The sequence below is a fragment of the Brachyistius frenatus genome, unplaced genomic scaffold (assembly GCF_029030835.1).
Source record: "Brachyistius frenatus isolate BFR_SWC_R1_liver_20210118 unplaced genomic scaffold, ASM2903083v1 Contig_18, whole genome shotgun sequence".
Lineage (NCBI taxonomy): Eukaryota > Metazoa > Chordata > Actinopteri > Embiotocidae > Brachyistius > Brachyistius frenatus.
The window spans coordinates 2,649,525-2,670,848 of record NW_027210617.1 but is presented as its reverse complement, the minus strand read 5'-3'; the positions used below and the strand labels follow the sequence as shown (position 1 = coordinate 2,670,848).

General features: G+C 42.5%; 1 protein-coding gene across 1 annotated transcript in view; it reads left to right on the top strand.

The window, feature by feature from the left end:
- The window catches only part of ncanb (neurocan b), a 144,332-nt gene that overhangs the window by 57,383 nt on the left and 65,625 nt on the right, over positions 1-21,324 (top strand). Inside the window, exons 7-9 of the mRNA XM_069694842.1 lie at positions 209-502; positions 1,550-2,410; positions 7,394-8,587. Coding sequence (XP_069550943.1) covers positions 209-502; positions 1,550-2,410; positions 7,394-8,587 — 2,349 coding nt within the window. The remainder of the gene's footprint in view (positions 1-208; positions 503-1,549; positions 2,411-7,393; positions 8,588-21,324) is intronic.

The following is a 21,324-nucleotide window of genomic DNA, read 5'->3' as shown; positions in this document are numbered from 1 at the left end:
CACACACACACACACACACACAAAACAAGAAACAGAGACTCACTCAAATGTACCGACATCACTTTGTACAACCAAACAAGCCATAAAACCAGCTCTTTCTCAAAATCCTACAATTGTAAACCAACCAACCACAAATAATCTCAGTCTGAAATTCTTCTGCTCTGTAACACACTCAACCCCTCGTCCCTCCTCTTCCTCTGCCTTCCAGGTGAGGTCTTCCACTCCACAGTGCCAGAGAAGCTGAGCCTTGCCACCGCCTCCACCCACTGCCACTCCCTGGGGGCCCAGCTGGCCAATGTCGGGCAGCTCTACATGGCCTGGCAGGCAGGTCTAGACCAGTGCGATCCTGGCTGGCTGGCCGATGGCAGCGTCCGCTATCCCATCAACGTCCCACGGAAGAACTGCGGCGGGGACGAGCCTGGGGTGCGGACCGTCTACAACAACCCCAACCGCACCGGCTTTCCTGACACCACAGCTCTGTTTGACTCCTACTGCTACCAAGGTACTGAGAGCTCTGTGATGATGAAGCTTATGCAGCGTCATTGTGGTAATTGCCATGGCAACGATATCAGGGTCTGGGGACTTGCTTTCTATTCTGATGTTTAATTAGGACGAGATGTTTATGTCACAGATGGAGGAGTTGCGAAGAGATTGTTTGACATTTGTGTCCCTCCTGGTGGATTTGAGGGCTTGTATGTTGTGTGTAGTGAAGCCTGAGAGAGAGAGAGAGAGAGTGGAGAGAGATAAAGAGAGCGAGAGCATGAATACAGTAAGTCCAGCTGGGGTTTGCATGACTGTGCCTGACCTTGTCCTTTTATCATGTGCTAACTGAGACTGGAATAATTTAGTTTCATCTCCGTATTGAATCGATTGTGTTCACTGATATTGTTCTGTTCATAATTTCAAAGCTTTTATTTATTTTTTATTTTTTTTACTTGCACTGATTACACCAGACTGCAGATTAATATTTAAAAGTTATTTTTCCACAGATAGGGACAAAAAAAATTCAAGAATTACATTTTAATCTTTTCACAATGTCAGTGCATAAGATTAGCACTGAAGAAAAACATCTACATAATCATTTTAAGTAAACAAGAACAGCATGAGAGCACAGCAGCAGCGAATCTGTCAAAACAAACAGCTGATAGATGAACCTCTTCATTACACCAACAATGTTGTATGCACATTTACATCAATATGTAACTCCAACAATGTCTTTCAGATAGCTAAAAGTAGATAAAAATGCTAATATGTTTTGTTCAATAAAATGTTTGATTCATGTGAATAATGTTTTCAGTACAATTTCATTAATATTGCATGAACTCAGCATGTCTATTATTTATTGTTAATTTAAAATGATTGGACTTTGAGGTAGAAAATCTGATTTACTTGTGATAAACTTGTCAATCTATAACACTGTGTATTTGAATTTAATCTTGTTTTGACAGCAATAACAGGTTTCTTCTTATAGGAGGGGAGAGGTAAGGGGAGGTTTAGTGCTGTGTTGTGCAGCAGCAGATAAGTGAAATGTGGCTGTTGTGTGTTGCAGCCCACCAGCCAGTGGGGGTCCAGGCTGCAGAGGCACAGGCTTTGTTCCAGACAGCCAACCCATCAGTAGAGGCCACGTCCGCGGTCACTGAAGCCCAGCATAGTGCCCCTTTTTCCAAGACTTCCACCTGGCCTGGCCTGGTCGACTTGGTCAAAGTGAGAGTACCTTCTATTGCTGGAATCAACCACTCATCTGAGATCTCTGAGGAGCATGTAGTCATCCACCTAAAGGCTGAGGAGGGTTGGGATGAAAGACAGGACGGAGCCAGATCAAATCAATCCAGCCAGGACGAGTCTGACGGCCCAAACACCTTGGGCCTCTTCGACCTCGAGAGCCTGGAGAGGCATGGAGGGTCTGCCCATGAGGAAGAAGATGGCAGCTACTTTGGATCTGACTCCCCTACATTATCCTCAATAGCTTCTTCCACCCCACAATCTCAGACCAGCAATAGTATTCTGACTGAATTTGTGAACACTCTTATGAAGCCCTTTAAGTACTGGACTGGGGGCAAAGAGGGTGACAAGACAGAGAAGGAACCTACGATGCCTGAAGAAAAAGCAGGAGAGAACCGGACACAGGGAGAAGCATCGGGAAGAAACCAGAGTGTATCAAAACTCAGCGGAAACAAAGGCAGCATGAACAACGCCATCATGGAGCCCAGAAGTGGCACCTTTTTCTTCATGGGTTCCACCAGTGAACTGCAGAGTCCAGAAGAAGGTCTGTCCGAACAGGAAAAGGAGGTGATGCCTTTGATTCGACTAGTGCCTGCAGTCCAAAACACGGGGCACAGTGACACCAGCACCCATCCAGGAGAACAAGCCACCAGCAGATCCGCTGGCAACCCTCAATCCACCATTAATGGTATGAGCTCAACTTTAACTGTGTGTGTGTGTGTGTGTGTGTGTGTGTGTGTGTGTGTGTGTGTGTGTGTGTGTGTGTGTGTGTCAGTGCATATTTAAGATTCAACTTTAACCTTTAAAAATAATAAGTGAATATGTGAAATTGAAGACTGAATTGAAGCCGTTTTGTCTCAGATGGAGCTGCGGTGCATTTAAATGTTGCTGGTAAATACAGGATCTGTTTATGTCATGCTTTTTAAATAGTCTCTGCCTCTTCATTCTGCTCTCTCATCTTTTCCCTCGAGTATGTTATAATATATTCCTCCGCAGGGCAATTTGAAGTATCGCCGTAAATTTAATTAAACAGTAATTGCAAACAAAACAAAAGGGCCATACCACATACAGTAGTGCAAAATGTTGGAGTAGAGACTGTTCTACCTTCATTCTCATATTTATTGACTGGGTGCTTTGTTTACAGAAGAGGCTGTCAGAAAGAGTAACTGCTAAAATGCATTTTTTTTAATCTATTGTGATGTAATAAAAGGTTTGTTTGAATTTGTATTATTTGTTTAAAACAAAGCAGACCTGCATCCCAATTACAGCTAATTTTTAGGAGTCAAAGATGGAATCGACTGAAAAAGAGATTAAATGTGGAGAATAAATTAAACAGATAAGAAAAACAAAGCAATTTACCAGACATGGATAGATTTTTTTAAGGAGTCAGTGCCATAGACTGTATGTAAAAGTGGACATAGCCTCCGGGTTTGAAAAATGAGATTGATGCAGAAGTCGCTCGAGGTTGGCTCCATAGACTCACATTCAACTTCTCTCATGAAATTTAAAGTCAATAAAAAATGTGCTACCTGAAGTCACTCCTTTTTGTTAGTTTTCTGGCAGTCCATCTGGAAATAATCCGTCATTAATTAGGAAATTAATTAATTAGTCTGTTTGATTGACAGGCCTGTGGTGCAGTCAGATTGTGGCTATTGGTGGCTGCAACATAGTATCGTTAGGTTTCCCATCAGATTGAGTCATATTCACCGCTTGCGCCCCACAAGGTCGTGCAATTATATGGTCACTTCCGGCTCAAAACCGCTCCAGACTAGCAAGATAGTGACGGCCAAAATCCGAACTCGAGGCCCTAATAATGGCTGTTTACAAACCAACTGGTAACGTCATCGTTAGTTGCCACTTGGCAAGTGCTGAGACAAACAGAGAGAAATGATTTGGGGGAGGCCTGACAAATTCAGTAGTCCAATGCTGAAGAACCCCAAGTCCTTGTTAGGCAGGTAATACCAACATTAGAGTGAATCACCCTCGGGACGGATGCAGTACAACTAACTCGAAGACAGAGAAGTTCACCGTCTTAAAAGCACCCTGGCACTGAAGCCAAAATCACTCCCTCTGGTTGATAACTACAGGGGAAATAGTAGCCTGAATATCAGAGGAAGAGCTCTTGAATGGATGATTGCTGCGCCAATAAATGCCCATGCAAAGGCATCTAAAATAATGCCAAATTACAGCTTCTTAGAGAAATATACAGTAGAGAGGCTGGAAGGAAAGTACACCTTAGCCTTGGGTCAAAGACGGCAGCTTTTCTTTTAATGGCCACCACAAATAACACATCCTTGGCAGCAGCTAAAAGGGGAGGATACAAAGTAAGACAAACACTCTCCCACAAGCAGCCAGAGGAATGTTTCAATAAAGGTCTTGGGCTTTTCACACCTAGCAGTCGCTGGCTTTGTTAATTTAGATACTCTTGTGTTGCACCACCTGAAGTCCCATGCCGACCCATTCCCAAGGCAATCATGAGAATCCAAAGTTTTACGCGGCATGCATTATTCACAGCCTCATCCAATTAACGTAGAGGTTGGGCGGCGGTGCCGTTCACTCTAACCTACATCTACGTCTCTGCCAATTAGGCCCTGGCTCTCTGAAGGCGGTAATGATTACTACAGCGAGGGTGAGAAAGACACGAGGGCCACGAGTAGAGTGAGGGAAGAGGGAAGAAAGGGAGAGACGGAGGAAGGAGAGGGTGAGGTGAAGTTGTTTCTGTCTTTAATGTTGCCATGAAGGAAAGCTGCCCAACTGGCGTCTCTTCTTAAACTATCATCAGTGAGCTGAATTAAGTCTGTTATTGCACACCGCAGGCTATCCCTTGGATCTCAACGCTCCTCAGCGATTGATGGTGCCATGTTGCCCCTTTGATTGAGGGGGATGCAAAGCTTTGCTCTGCGGACGACACATCCAAGTAGAATTTTAATATTGAATCTAATTATTTTGAAAAAGGTCTCCAGATGCAGCGCTATAACTTCAATCATTTCCCCTGCAAATCAGAATATTTTGAACATTTTATTGAATTAAGTTTTATTCTCCCAAGCTCCAAATGGAGAAAAGTGCCTCCAACAAATGTAGAATTTGAATGAGCTCTACATGCAAGTCCTGACTGTCTGTCAAAGAAATACATGTCGGCTTCACTACCAGTCTGTCACATGCAGAGACTGAATTTCTGTGATAGAAGACAGTGGGGTCTGTGCAGACACTCAGTGTGGATGCTCCTGACATGATTCACATGGCAATGCAATAATTTCTTCTCAGTCGTTTTTTTTTGCTAGATGCTATATCTGTAGATGGGATGAAGTGGCGTGGGTTCCATCTGTCTCGCTCTCCTTCTCTTTCCCTCATCGTCGGACTCCACTCGCACAATTTAAAATCATGTCTGCCTGACCCGAGGGATTCTCTCAGCCCTTTTGCAAAAGTGGAGTCAACACAGCAGAACCACTCACTGTGGAAGCACACAATTACCGTCTGAATGAGGCTTATTATAAGTTTGTTTTGCAGCATTTTTGCTTTTGAGTCGTGGCTTTTCCCAGCAACAGATTTCAAGTGGCAGAGCTGAACTTTATCCATGCTCTAAATAGTGCATTGAAATCACCCAAACCTATGCCTAATTGTCTCATTTTATTTATTACATGGGCCATTACATAGATGATCAAATGGAATTAATGTGTTTAATTATTCTCACTTCCATCAGTGTGTGTAGTAATAGTGTGTAATTAGCTATTTGGATTATTAATAGGACAATTACACTGGGCTACATGGTTCTTATGGAAATGAACGTCAGACTCATAAACCTCACTTAGGCATAAGGCAACAGCGAGTCTACTGAATAATTTACTTTCACTTTAATATTTTATGCATGGACATATTTGTGAATGTTCTCCCTCGTGTGGTAATTTGTTGTGCTATATTGCTGTACTTTTCCGACACGTCAACTAAACTCAGGACAGCCAAACCGAGTTGAGAGATGATGAAGGTAGCAACACCAGCTGGGCCTCTCAGAAATGTGGCTGCATTGCTGTCCTAAAAAAAAAAAAGCACTACACACACCAACCATGAGTCACACGACACAGACAGAATGAATTATTGATGGTGTAGACAGAGTCTGGTTTAAAGCCGTAAGCTGATAAGGTACAGTGGACCACTTCTTCTGAATACACAGATCTAGATGGAGCTTGTTGTGGAGCCAGTCATTTGCTTATCGTGTTGCAAGTGCTCCTACGTTTTTCCACATGGCTCCTCTCACCGCAGTCAAGTGTATTCCCGCAGGAGGATGTTTTGGGTAAAATAATCCACAGGGAACAAGAAAACAGGGACAGAGAAGAGAAGTGTGAAATTACATTTGAAGACATCCTCCCATCCTCTTGCTGTGTGTTTATCTGTGCGCATGTGAGCGTGGAGCATGTGTGCTCACCCTTCCTCTAACGGTGGCCCCCTTTTTTTGTCTACAAACTCCTGCGAATTTAGAATCCCCACTGATAGGCTCCACTGGTGGGGAAAAAAAAAAAAAAAAAAAATCAAAAGATCCAGCTTACAGCAAATGACAGTTAACTGCTATTTTCAGCTCACCAAAGATTTCAGTTTGCCCACAGCTTAAAAAAACACAGTGGGAAAATTGCGCCTAAATCCCAGGTACATCCTAATGTCTTTATACCATATTTGCATATGCAAACCTTAAGCCAACTTTAAACAGCACAGTTAAGTTAGAGGTAATTGGATGGCAAGACATAGCCTGGTGTTACCAGACCCAAATTCATTGTAGAATATACAAGTCTTGCCATGCTCCAAAGGGAATTGTTTCAAGTTGTTGCATCCTACTCAGCATAGACCAGTTGGATTTTAAATTTGATTTGGTTTGAGCTCATATCATTGGCTTTGAAATTAATTAGTAACATTGTTTTATTTAACAGTTTTGGTCCATAACATGAGAACTTTCGTATTTCTGTTTCTGTCATGGCTCTTCTCATTGGTTTGAAGTGAGTGGGCTCAAAAGATGATGTTTTATACTGCTGTGCACCAATCAGGCTTGAGGAACATTTACATTTGGAATCTAGAGACAGTTGTGGAGTTGTTTGCTCATGTTGCCAAGCAACTCTCAATCAAATCTTTTTAAACCACCCTCATACAGTCCAATCAAGGACGTTTTCTCTGTTTAACTCATAAGAGATATGACCTGAAAATGTTTTCTTTCCCAAACTAAAATTTTAAGCTTGTGTAGTCATGAATATATGAAATTATAAAGGATGAGTGAAGTTTTCAGGTTGTGTAAATGTGATAGTATTTGTCTTGTCCATGGTAAACTCCATAACCAGAAAGAAACAGAAAGAAAGAAAGAAAGAAAGAAAGAAAGAAAGAAAGAAAGAAAGAAAGAAAGAAAGAAAGAAAGAGAGAAAGAGTATATGTAACTTCTATGACAGAAATCAGACATCGTCCACACTGTTTCTGACTCAAACCACTGGTTGCCGCAGAGCCGTGCCCCTGCTAAGACAGTGTCATGTTTCCATAATCGTTTTGAAACTGATCTCCCAGAACACATTTCATTGGGTTCATGTAAGCCAGGCTTGAATCTTTAATTGCTAGTTCTGCATCCATAAAATTAAATCCACCCCATCCCTGATGATGGGATTGTATTAATTTGTCTGTTCTGTCTCTTTGTTCCTTGTAGAATCCCCCACATCAGGTCCTATTGAAAGATCAGCACCCAGTGAACATGTCAACATGTCCAGTTCTCAGGGTCCCAAAGGCCCCAGCAGCCAGTTTCAGTGGGCCATCAAGTCCATGCGCAGCCCCAAACTCGGCCCTTCTGGAAATGTGGCCTATGTGGGTAAACATCCTTCGTGGGAGCCAATGGAGGCCAAAGCAGGGCCCCTTGAGGTTATGACCCTGCCCACCTTTCTTCAACAGGACAACACAGAAAACTATTCAGGTGAGGGCAAGGACCAGGATGGAGAAGGTACTAATACTCAAGCTGCCAGAAGTGTCTCAGAGGAGGAGAAGGAGGTTGAGGGGAGTGGTGGAGAGGGGGACAACTTCCCCGGTGGATTTGGATTGAAAATGAACAACTTGGCCGGCAGTGGTGTCAAACTGAGTCCTGAAACCGGATCTTCACGCAGCCAGAGTGATTTTGTGACTGTGACTGAGCACACTACTCTGTCCCACTGGCAGCTGGTAGAACAACCCACCACCCCACCTCAGGGCTCACCGGAGCCAGACACAGCAGAGGAGTCCAGGGGAGAGATCCTCTACGTCCACAGGCCTACTGATAATATTTTCTCTGCCTCGTCCCGCAGAGGGGAGGGAAGTTCAAATTCAGCTGTTACTCCAGTTTTCACAAAGCACAGCAAAGACACGAGCAGAAACGAGGAGATGACTACCACAACTGAAGCTTTGATGGAGGTGCTGACAACCTCTGAGGTGACCACAGTGGAGCTTCTGACCAGAAACGCACAGAGGACAGATCCTGCCACCATAACAACAAGCACAGAAAACACGTCCGACAGCTCCTCGACAGAGGAGCCGTCTATTTCCATCTCATGGGTTCAGGAAGTAAAGGAGAAAACTACAAGCTTACCTGACCTGCAAGGCCACCTCTCAGCCACTCCAGCACCAAATGGAGGATCTCAAATGAAAACTGGAGCCATTCAGTTGACCACCGCCACATCAGACTCCAATGTCGGTGCCACAGAAATGGAATCCAGATCTGCAGTTTCTGAGTCCTTTGTTGTGGGAAGTCGTTGGACACCTTTCAAAGACTCGAAGTCAGAGGAACACAAAACCCCGTTGTCGACAGAGAACAAAGACACAAACAACCCGTTTGGCATTCTCGTCCCCAACTGGGCGTTTGGGCTCATCCCATCAGGTAAGCTACCTCCACGGTGTTCCCAATGAAGGAACCTAGCTGTCATTATTATCTTCGTGATTATGAGTGATTGTCTAATCAGTAGTGATTATTTGATTATGTATGTAGCTCAGTGAGGGTCAGACAGTACAGTAACAGCAGTATATTCACTGTGCTGTATTCACTCCACCTGAGTTCACAGTCTCTGCAAACCCCCTCAAATATAAAACACAAGTCCTCTATTTCCTTACTCTGTCTGTCGCTTGCTCTTTCATTCGACATCTCCTCTCTGTCTCCTGCTCTCACATACATCATGCATTCTTAATCCTTCCTTGTTCTTTCTTTTTTGCCTTTACATCCTCTTTCTTTGCTCGTCCCTCCCTCCCACGCTGGTTTGGAGACAGCTCCAGACAGCGAGGCAGTGCAGTGAGGTGAGACCAACTAGGTCTTAGGAAGTAATTAGTGGGTCAAAGTGAGTGCAATTAGGTGAACTGGGGAAAGGCCGAGATCCTAGTCCCCAACAAATCAATGTAGACACAAACTGCAAGATGGGACTTGTAATTGACTGCAGTCTCATCTTCCTTTCTCATTTTGTAGTTTGTTCATGCTCTCTCTGCTCTTTCTCTCGGCTAAACTTTCATCTCGCACTCGATCCCTGAACTTGCCATTCACAATAATAGCAGTATCTGTGCTGCTTGTCTCAGCATGCTCACATTGATTTCTTTTGACATGTAATGGCCCTGCTACCGTGGCAGCAAACTACAAAGTAAGGCTACTTACTTCTTCCTTATCTAAATTTGTAGTCATAACAGTGAAAATGTGTTTGCTTAATGTTTCATGCATCTGTCTAGACAGACAGCAAAATGTATTGTGGGTTTCTGCTTAAATAACGCCACTAATTCATTCTCAGCTCTGCTGCTTCTGCTATTTTCTGGGTTTTGAAAATGCATTAAAAAAAGTATGACTTGGATCATTTGTCTTCCTACACAGTAAAGTGCATTTCTAAAAGTTTGCTTCTAAAGTTGTCAAATAGAGGGGACGGAGATAGCAGGATTAAGTAACGTAATTTACATGAAGTATAATAATAATCAGCAATGAGCAGTAAGACAGCCTTATTCGATTTGCCCACTGGCTATATATAAAAGTTGATGTAGCTGGGTCTAAAAAATGAGGCCAATGCAGAAGTGCCATGAACTGTAATACCACCGATGGCCACTAGAGGTTGGCTCCAAAAAGTGTCTGGCTTCATAGACTTCTATTCAACTTCTCTCATGAAATACAAAGTCAATCAAATTTTCCACAAGTTCTTATGGTGTTGTTATCTAAAGTCCCTTCTCATTAGTTTCCTGGCGGTTCACCTAAAAATAATCCTGTCATTAATTAGAAAATAGGCCTCAAAAAGCATTATGTTTTGGGGGGCATGTCTGTTTAATAGATAAACTTGTCGAGTCAGGTTTCCACTGAAGGTGGGTGGGATGTAGTGTTGTCAGGTTCCCAGTCAGATCTAAAGCTCGCTCCTCTCCAGCTCATGGTCACTTCCTGCTCCAAACCTGTCCGAACTAGCAAGATGGCGACGGCCCGAAATCCGAACTCTGGAAAAACCACCTCTGGTCAAGTGATGTTTTCTCATTTACAGGATTTGCAGGGTTTTCAGGGTATTGTGACACGACGGACTTACATTCATCCGTTTAATAAGAGCAGGAGGAGAATATTCTGATAAGATTGTGGTATCAGTAGAAGGCACCGCGGTGAACCAATAAGAAAATGCTCAACCCTGGTCCAGCTTGTTTGCTTGAGGTGGTGCGCTGCATTCAATATATTTCATGTCTGAATGCTTTCTGTGGTGCACGGCCGTGACCCATTATGTAATCATTTAATTCAGCGAACGTGTAGATACTTCAGATTCATTTCATTCAGAGAGGGAACACTTCATGTAACTGGGCAGCTCAAGGACACTTTCTGTCTTTCTTTAGATTAAATTGTAGTCTCCATACTCTGCTGTGTCTTACATAAGAAAAATTAAAGTAAACAGGCAGCACAAGAGGACATTTTGTCTTTATCAGGGTGATATTTGAATGGACTGAGTGGCCGTGCTCTTGTTGAGTGATTAGAAAGATGAGACCCCTCCCTCTGTGTGACCTTTTGTATTTGTCCGTTTTTAGTACAGAGGAAATTACAGCAATGGTTGCCTGACCAGTACTGCAGGAAGAGAGACATGGAGAGGAGGGAAAGGGCAGGAGGATGGACAGTCCTGGGAAGGAAGAGTAGGGGGTGGGGAGGTTTGAAGGAGAGGTGGGAGTGTGTGTGTGTGTGTGTGTGTGTGTGTGTGTGTGTGTGTGTGTGTGTGTGTGTGTGTGTGTGTGTGTGTGTGTGTGTGTGTGTGTGTGTGTGTGTGTGTGTGTGTGTGTGTGTATGTGTGCGTGAGAGGGGGAGTCTGTCCTCCACAATGTTGTGGGTAGGAGTACATAAAGCTCTTTAATCAATGATCAGAGACTACTCTAACACAGTCTTGTGTGCCTCCAGAGAGCAAATCATCCTCCTCATCTCTTCTTTTTTCCTCCTTCCCCATTTCTTTCTTCTGTTTTTACATTCCCTTGCTTCCTTCCGATCTTCATTCATTGTTTGTTATCAAAACAGGCTCTGTGTCCTATTAACACACTGGTACTGTATATAACGCCACATCCAGCTTTTCCAATTCCCCGTCGCTCTGGCCTCAAGCTAAGCCCACACAGATGGGTGGACATACACACATTAAAAATACTAAATATATGTGAAGAAGCACCGTCATGGCAAACTTGCTCAGGAGTAAACCTCGATAATCCATCCCACATGTCGCACCATCACATACAGACACACACACGGAATACGTCTTAATCCTTCAAGGCGAGAAAGTAAACAGACTTCATTTTATTTCTCTTTTAATTACTTATATCTTCATTTGCATATTGTATAATCCTAAAGACAGTATTTATGGAAGTTTGTAACATCGCAAAAAAGTTATAAAACTGATTTCCACTCCAATGCATCGCAACAAGCATGGAAATTTACCGAACGGTTCGTAGCACTGGCATCCAGCCTTTTGTGGTGATGAAGCAAGGCGGGCGCAAAGTAATATTGGCTGTCCGTCCAGCCTTTAAATTATCAATGCCAGTCTGATACTCTGGCAAACAGTGAGCAGGATGCCTCTGAGTTATAGTCGTCATGACTAAAGCCTTGTCCCAGGCTCAAGATGGATCAGACCTCTGGCAACATCAATAACGCGGCAGCCAGCCCTCAACCAAATTAGAGTGTTAAATTTGGAGCCAGTAGGTTGAAGTGTGTGTGCGCATGTGTGAGTGTGTATTTGGGGCTGGATTGGGGAAGACAGAGATAAATGGAGACAGGGACAGGCTGGGGTGGCATATTATCAGTGTGGTTCTGTGGATATATGTTCAGTTTGTCTGCTGGCTGTTGGAGTCCTTGGATCGGCTGTCTGGAGGAGCAAGAGGGCACACTCTCAATGCTGCATATAGAAAGTCCATTGATTTTCCTGCCTCCTGCTCACTGTGCCTCCCAGCCTTTTTTTTCCTCACCATTCCTCTTTCTCTTTCTTCTCTGTCTCTGCCTCGTGCTTTTTTCCATCTCCCTTGCTCCTGGTCTCCCTGACTTTATGTCTTTTATTACTCCCTGGTCATCCTTATGACTCCCCCTAGCATAATGTTTTGATAGCCTCTTGAACCCCTGTGTGATACAAGACAAGGCAGTCAATTGCCGCCTAGCTGTATCCTGTCCCCGGTTCGATCCTCGGCAGGATCCTCATTGCTGTCTTTTAAATAGAGTTACCTCCCTTTAAATCCATCCATTGCCTAATCTGCCGTCCTCCTATCTGCTTCTCGTCTCTAACTTTCTCTTTATTTCTTTTCATGGTGTAATTCCACCATTTTTCCATATCAAACACTTCTGCTGAATCTAATCCTGTGCTATTGGCTGCTGCTTATTAAATGAATGGGATTTGTTAAAGAACAGCCTTGAGGGACTCTGGGTTCTATCGTGGTGTGGGATGAAATGTCGTTACACACCGCTCTGTGCTGACTGAGCACAGGCTCTTTGTATCCCATTAACCAGGGGAATAACTGAGCAACCAAAGTGTTGAAAATGAGCTTAAATAGACTCTGCAGAGGAATCACACTGAGCCTTTTTTGTGTACATCACTGACTGTTAATAATGATAATGCACACCAGTTTAAAATCCACTGAATTTGCATTAACCCCCTAACAGAAAACTCTCCCAAAAACACCGCTCTTAATTCCACGATAATATAGTGTTACCCTTTGTAGTCAGTCTAAGATTATTAAAGACAGAAGACCAGTTCTTTAAAGAAATACCAAGACCTTATAATTGCCTCTCACAGGTAAGAGGCCAGATACAAATAATCAATGGTGTCTCATCTAACTCGCATTGTCAAACATCCTAGCTGGGCTTTCTTTTGCGACTTCAGCCTGCTTCATGTGCGGCTGCCCCCTGAAAGTCTATGGACGGATCATCTGTCGAGCCCTAGCTTTATGCATACATTACCAGTGCAGACATGATGACAATGTTTCCAGTTGTTGTTTGTTAGGTTCACTGATTGCCCCTTTATGATGCCAGCAACCTCAGATTATCCTCTTTATCAGAATCTCTTATCCCAGATAAGCGGTGCACTGTGGCCAGCAACCTAACATAAGATTGCAAGCAATAGAGTCTTCTATTACACAGTTTAAATTGTTTAACCCCTGAAACAGGCAGTAGAAGAAACTGGTGCTCAACAGGACGTTCAGCGGGACTGGTATTGAAAATAACATTACAGGTTGCTTGCTCTTGTCAGCCTCTCCATGATGCAGAGCGAAGATAAACTCCTCATTATCTTAATAATAATAATTATCTCAAAATAAGGCTAAACTAGTGCAATCATGCTGACAGAATTTAAAGCAAATCTTGGACAGATTACAAATTTGTAGTGCCTACAGCTGAACAGTTAGCACAAACTATTGTAGTGTAGTTAGTGTTGCTTTGTTAACTCTGGCTAACTACAGGCTATACTAGTAAACTAAGCTAAGCTAGAAACTAAGCTAATAAATCAGAAGTAAAGGCTACCTAATTCTGACATATTTCCAAGGGAAACAAAATATGTCTAGGAAAGTGATTTAAATCTGATCCATTTAATTTACTGCCATTTTAATACTAAGATTAATTTGAAAAGGGATAGAGGCACATTTAACATGGTACAAAGTAAGTACAGAGAAAAAAACAAGTAGATAGGAAGAAAAGTAAAGGTTAAGATGAGCGAGGCAATTAAAACACAGGATTGAGGAGGGACAGAAAAGTCAAAGTTGATCAACCAGGAAGTCAAGATGTTACAGGGTTACTCATATCAAATTCAAAGTGTAGAAATTTACAGCGTTCGAGAAGTGTTGTCTTCACATGTTTCAAAGGATATCGGCTCAGGATACTCTCAATGGACAAAGTCAAGTGCTGTGCCTGGAAGGGTAATTTAACATCACAGCAAGCAGTGCTGCAGATATTTGCAGTTAGTTTTAATCTGTTAAAGTAGAACAACCAGTGACTAAATAATTCAGGGAGGAATTTTCTGTACTGCTAGGAAAATACTCAAGCAAACTATCTGTTATCAGCATCACTGACATTTTGGGAAATGGAAATTGTTGATTTATACATGTAAAAGTCAATGAAATAAACAGCTATGTTTGTGAAGCTAATGCACCATCAAAATTTTGGTTTAATATTCTGCAGTGAGCCTGAAAAAGCCCAGAAAAGCTGTCTTGAACAGGCATTTTTATGGCATCATAAGAATGCTTTATTATCCTTGCTGCCACAACAAAACCTGGTGATTATTCAGCCTCTAGGAGCCCCATCACAGGCAGCGGTATTTTATTTTTTAGATTGTATGACCCAGAGCTCCCATTATGGCAGATGAATGACTGAATCTTTTGACTGCTCCGAGTAGCAGATCTGCAGCAGAACTGTGAAACAAGTTTTGTTGTTGTTTTTATGAATATTTTCTCATCTCCCAGTGCTCTAAAGGTCAGTTGAGAAGCAGACCAAAGCGCTGTTAACTTGAGTAACACTAGAAGCCAAGCCTCAGTTGTCTGTTTCCCAGGGCATAACATATGCCTTTTAATCATGCATTTGTTTTGTTATTACACAGATTTGTGCTCACATATGCATAAAGAGAGAATTTCCATCTTTTTCTCCAATTCAATATAAGTTTGCATTTTTTGCCTGAAAGCAAAGACTGCTATCCCCATATCAGCCAAATATGAGGAACATTTGTTCCTCTTGGCTTCTTGGATGAGACACATTCAAACTAACCGACTCAATGAGGAATACAACCAGTAAAAGTAAACCATTTAGCCACACAGCAGATGAAACCATCAACTGCTTGTTGGAGCATTCAGGCGTCTTCATCTCCTCCTACTTTATTGTAGTCGTTTTCATTTAGCCGCCTCGCTAAACCAGATAAGAGAAGACCTCTGCTGAGCCAGATGTCACCCCATTAAAAACACAGACAGTGATTCACTGAGAACGTTTTTATATATATATATATTTCTTCCCCAATAAGTCCCTATCTGTGAGTGTTTATTGTCAGGTACAGCCTTAGGGCCCCTGAGGCTACGCAGAGTTTCATAAAGCAAAGAACAACATCACCTGTGTGTGCTACCGATCGTGAGGTGATGGGAAGGGTGGATGGAGACAGAGAGCTTGACAGGGTGCTGTCGGAAAGAATATGATCCTCTGTGTGGAGTCATTGTGCGGCTGTGCTGAGCGGAAGAGACTAACCATCAGATTAAACGTCAGGAATCTGCTTCCTTTCACTAAAAGAATATTTCACTTCTCTATCAGTGTCGAACAGGTCTGTCCCGTTAGAGGTCAAAGAGAGGAGACAAACAAGCAGCTGTTCCACAGATCACTGGCTCTTTGCTTTTATTACCTCTGAATGGGAAGACTGGATACAAATTTGTTATGATGTGAAACTGGTCACCAGACACAATGCAGATAGGTTGCCTATTATTCCTGTAGCACAACAAGATTTGAATACCAGCACCCTTGAGATGTTGGTCTCGCATTTTCATTCTACAGACACACACACATATGTGTCTGCAGTTCAGTCAGTCACACATGCGGGCGCACCTTGTCAAAAATGGAGACGACTGCCATCAAGGTTAACGGTGAAATGTATGATTTCAAATTGAGGTATTTGCTAGGTACAGAGGAGTGGCAGCGGAGGGGATGAGTGCGCCCAGCTGAGGGTTATGAGCTGCCAGATTTCCTGCCTGACTTTACTCCCAGAGTGGAGCAGTGGCAGGGGTGTTTGGCTCCCAGTGTCAGTCACAACGCATCATGCAGCAGCCAGCCCACAGCGGGTGGAGGGGTTGAGGGGTCTGTTCATGTAGGGCATGTCAGACACACCCACAGATCTGTCCCAGTGGGGAGAATTCATAGACGGGGAAAAAAATGACAAGTCTCAAGGGGAAGAAGGTTTCTAAATGTGTCGAGGTGCTGCATATGAACATGTAAATTATAGAATTTAGTGAGCTACAAGGAGAAAGGGTTTGTTTACAAAAGGCAATTGTAGATTTGAGGAATTTTTGGAGGCAAGCTTCTTTGCAGAGTTTTGACAGGCAGGGACACTGGGAGGTCATGTAAAGTAGTTTTTCTTTGTTGAGTTTTAAACATGTCTCCAGGCAAACCCTCCTGCCTTCAGCTTACTTCTCCTAATAGTGCTGCTCTGCTGTCAGAACAACTTCTTGATAGTAACCACGATGGAATACAAACATACAGGCAAGGGAGTATGAGATCCCCCATCTGTGTGTGTGCTTGTGTTACTTATGTTGTGGGGACCTAAATCCATTTACACTGTCACATTATTCGGACTTGACCTGCTTTTGGGGACAAAAAATAAGTCTCCATAATGTAAATCATTCATAGCTATGGTGAAGGTAAGTCTCCAGGAAATTAATTTAAGTAAGTTTAATGTGATGGAAACACAACTGTGTGTGTGTGTGTGTGTGTGTGTGTGTGTGTGTGTGTGTGTGTGTGTGTGTGTGTGTGTGTGTGTGTGTGTGTGTGTGTGTGTGTGTGTGTGTGTGTGTGTGTGTGTGTTTCTGGGGGCACTTTTGTCATGGCACATTTGCAAAACACAGCACAAAACACTGCAGTAGGTCAGTGTTTCTCATCTGGCATCAGGATCCACATTTTTTCAGTCATTAAATCACAAATTACATTTTTGAGCCACTCTAAATTATTTCACAAAAAATAATGCAGTATTTCACAACACTTACATGCACTGTCAAAAATATAAAATAAACCAAAAAAAGTGCAACGCAAGTGCAAATAGGGCTAAAAACCCAAATAGATTAGAAAGACAGACTCACTTTAAACTACAGACACATGCTTTTCAAACAATTTTAAACTGGCAATGCTCATCAGGATCGAGACTGCACTGTATGAAATATGAACGATTAAGTCACACTTATCTTGAGCAAAAAAAAAGTCAGACTAATCTGATCTTAAACCTGTTTTTAAATGCTTGAATGAGAGCTAACCACTGATGTGAGGACACTAGTTTGGGACATAGCTGTCATGACAACGCTGGCAGCAAACGGCTACTGCCTGCAAACTGCATCATGGGAAACTTTTTCCTACCCTCAACTTTGTTTTTCACGCTTGTATCCGTGACCCATTTAAAATGGCTCTGTGACCCACATATGGGTTGTGACCCACCAATTGAGAACCACTGCACTCAGTCATGTGTTCAAGGTCAGCGATGGTGTGTCCAAACATGCTTGTTTTGTTGATATCCTATTTGTGTAAAAGATTTGGGAGAGCTGGAATATAAATTGAAGCATATGGTGATTAATCATTATCTTCTCAGCCAGTCACATTATTGGTCTCATCACTCTGAAGCAGATGTGCCTATCAGAGTGGGGTATGACTCACCATTTTCATCATAAAATGAGTTCAATTAAGCTTCTCCATGCAGGAAAATAGTTTGGTTTGCTGTGAGCTGCAGACCAGCAAGACATAAATATAGTGGCAGCATGAAAGTGTTGCCAAAGGACAAAGTCTCTTTATTTAATTCACAACATTTATACTGAACATCTTGTGGTCTCTTTTATGTAAAGGTACGGCTGCTCCCTCAGATTTAAACAATGTCACAGAGTTACACTCATAATAATTTGTTGGATACAATTAATATACTACTACTACTACTACTACTAATATGTATAGAAGTTAATGTGGTTGTTGTGCAGCAGCTTGGTATTGTTTGTCCATGGTGTCATCAAAGTAATCACAGTGGTTCATCATTCATATTGGCACGGTACTTAACGGTCTTAACACTTTTCAAACGGAAACACATGTTCTGTTTGTAGCACATGTTCATCCTGCTGCCTTCAGATGGCTGTAAGGGATTTGAAAATCTGAAAATACCAGAAATGTGAAACTGCACTCTCATCTGTGTTCATTGCGCAACATATAAATTACATGCATTTTCACAGCATTGTGGCATCACTTTATGTAAAAATACACACTCTTTAAGTCACAATATGAATTATTCATAATGTGCCCATCATCAGCTAGGGTTTCTGCCTTTGCTCATGTCTGTGTGCATATAAAATATAGGTGGATACTTAAAAACGAGTGGGATGCAGTTGATTCAATATTCTTATATCACAAAGGCCTGAAAATGAGAGCAAAAACTCATTGAAGAGAAGAGGTGGAAAAAACCCAAAGTGGATTGAATGTGTTTGTGATGATAAGACAGGATGGATTATTTTCCTGCCGCTCTGACAGACCAGATAATGCAATTTATTTAGGACGACCGGAGACGCTACAAGTGCCGCTCTTGTAACAATGGACCCTCAATTTGTTCGTCAGTCTCGCCGTGCAGGCCAGCGGAATTGGGTTGTATTGAATTGTTGGCATGTTACCCCTCCCCTGTGCTCTCCAGGCTGATTCAATGTGATGCTCGGTCCACAAGGTGCTCACCGAGAGCCCGTCTGCTGCTTTTTTTTGCTGTCTCAGGCTTCTGGCACTGTAGCTAATCGCTAGTGTCATGCTTCTCCATAACGTTTGTGTGCGCGCTTGCCTGTGTGTATATGTGTTTGCTTGCGCAAAGAGAAGGAAAACATCTTCTGCAGTTGAAAAGAGGTGAAGTTTAAAATGGAAAGTTTCAGTTTACTATGACAAGGACTCTGCATGGAAATGGAATAGAATAGAAACTCGGTTATAATTGTGTTTTTCATATTTGGATACATGTAATGTGGTGTTAGTGGACCTCTTTTCTTTTTGTATCTTCACAACTCCATCCCGTTTATGTCAGATACATCTGTAGGGTTAACTTACACCATTAAAATATGAATGAATTTGTTACTAACACTATTTAAATAAATAAGAACTTGGAACAGTTTAATATATTGGAAAGGTAGTCTCAGTCATTTGAGTAATCCAGTGTTGATTGCAGCTTTCTTACTAATAATTAATGGGATTACTCTAATGGATTGCATGTGGAATGGTTTAGAGCACTGTGTTTTATAGTACGACTTCAGTCCAGTGTCCATTGTTCTCTGATGCAGACACACACAGGTGTGTATACACAGCTAGACATAGGGCACCGCATGTGGTCAGGCAGACAGAAATAGCTGCTCCCTCCCCTGCAGTGCTCATCAATCCTACTTTGTCAAAGGCCGCTCTGCTCGGGCTCGGTACAGTAATCACATCGCTACACCTGCTCCACGTACAACTTTCCCTTAAAGATACGAACACGTTCCCAAAGGGTGCCGGGTGACGACTGCAGCTCTAGAAGTGGTCAAGCTGGGTTCAAGCTCTCATTCAGAAAGTATAAAACTCGTCACTTCTACTCGTGCACTGACTTCTGATCAGTGGCTGATCAGATGATTGATAGTGAGAAGATCAATAGATTTACAACAGCGGACGTCATACTGTAGTTGTGTGTAGTTTTGGGGCCTGTACAGCCTCATGTCCTGATTAATTTTATCACCGGAGACACATGCTGTGCCTTTATACAGAGACCTTATGCTGTGAAATCAAGACATGACATGATGGAACACAAGGCAGCACGTTGCTGTTGCTAAAAATATTGACCTCAAATTCAATTTGCAGAATTTCCCTTTCATCACTGGCTGGCACCTCATAGCCTTTCAATTAACCAGGCTTTTGGTGCAAAACTGACACAGACGCGGCCAAGATTTTATTAGACCCATCTGATTTTATCTTTAAAGCTTATAATTGTTTCTTTGGAGTAACTGATAAGACCTGAAAAGTATACAGTCACCCAGTATTTCAAGAGAAAAGACAAAATACCAAGATTCTTTTTAAAAAGTAAAATAGAAATAATCAAATCGAGCTAAAACAGGCTTTTTTCTTCTTTTTTGTCCATGTCATGACCCTTCAGATGTATAGTGTGTACTACTGGTTTAGACTGGCAAAGGAAGGGCTGGAAGAAGGCGAGGCGCATTAACCTTGTCGACTTTTGGGCTGAAGACTTTAATATAACACACTGCAGAGTGGCAGCTCCTGGACACATTAAATTGTCTGACTCCGCAGATTGACTGCTGGGGCGCTGACATCATCAACAGAGAGCAGAGCTGATCCAACAACAAGTAAACTTAACCTCTGCCTCGCTCCATCTCCTCCACCTTTTTGTCCTCCCTCTCTGCTCTCACGTAGCTGACCTCTGTAAATCAATCACTTTGAAGTAATCTAAAACTGCATTGGGGTCTGCATCTCTGTGCTACAGAGAAGTGCTATGTATATTTCAGCAGAAACCAGTTTCATATTTCCCCGGTGTGTATTCATCCTGCCGTGGTAGTAATTGTAGCCCATCTGCAGTGAGTGACTTGTCTTTCCGGGGGACACTGATACATGGATAATATTCCGACCCGGGAGTCTGCCGGCCTCTGTCCATCTCGTAAAGGGGAAGGTGGAACTTTGAAGTCATGCAGGTCATACAGTTTACTCAGTGAACAGAAGACTTTGGCCAAACAAGCACTGAAGCTAATTATTAGCTTTGCTTAGCCCAGCTGAAGTTTAGTGACGGCTGTACTTTTCTTTACGCATCTTAAAGGGAAACAAACTGTCTCTTTCTTTCATAATGTTGGCCATTGATATGTTTAATACAGGGGTGCACTGATCTGACTTTTTCAGTCCTGACACTAATACCTGGGCTTCGGGTAACAGCCAATCTTGATAACAGAGTTGATCCCAGTGTTTAATTAATAAGCTGTATGTGTCACCATGTGGAAGAGACTGGGATCTTTCTTTTATGTGTAAGACAACACCAGGCTTGACTTCACAGTGCAAAACACCTCCAAATAGCTGACACTTTGTTGTTAGCTCCATGTGTAGCTCTCTACCTGCTTCCTTCGAGCTTTGTCTTCCAGCGCCGTCTGACATAGGAAATACACATAGACGTAAACATAAAACTTTAGCAAGTATGTCAACTCCACTGTCACAATGGATGATGAAGCTATTGGAGTCAGTGTCACACTATTATCCAATATCAGGATTAGATCAGTGCATCCCATTTAGTAGAACCATTGGATCCCATTCAAACATTGTTAATGAGAAGTCAAGATCCATGAGCAGCCAGATTTGAGTTTCTTTGAATCTGAATGATTGAGTCCAGCTTTGGACCTCTGTACCCTTTTCACTCTGCCATTACTCTATGTTCGCTTAAGGTTAGTCCCTGTCAACAAAGACAA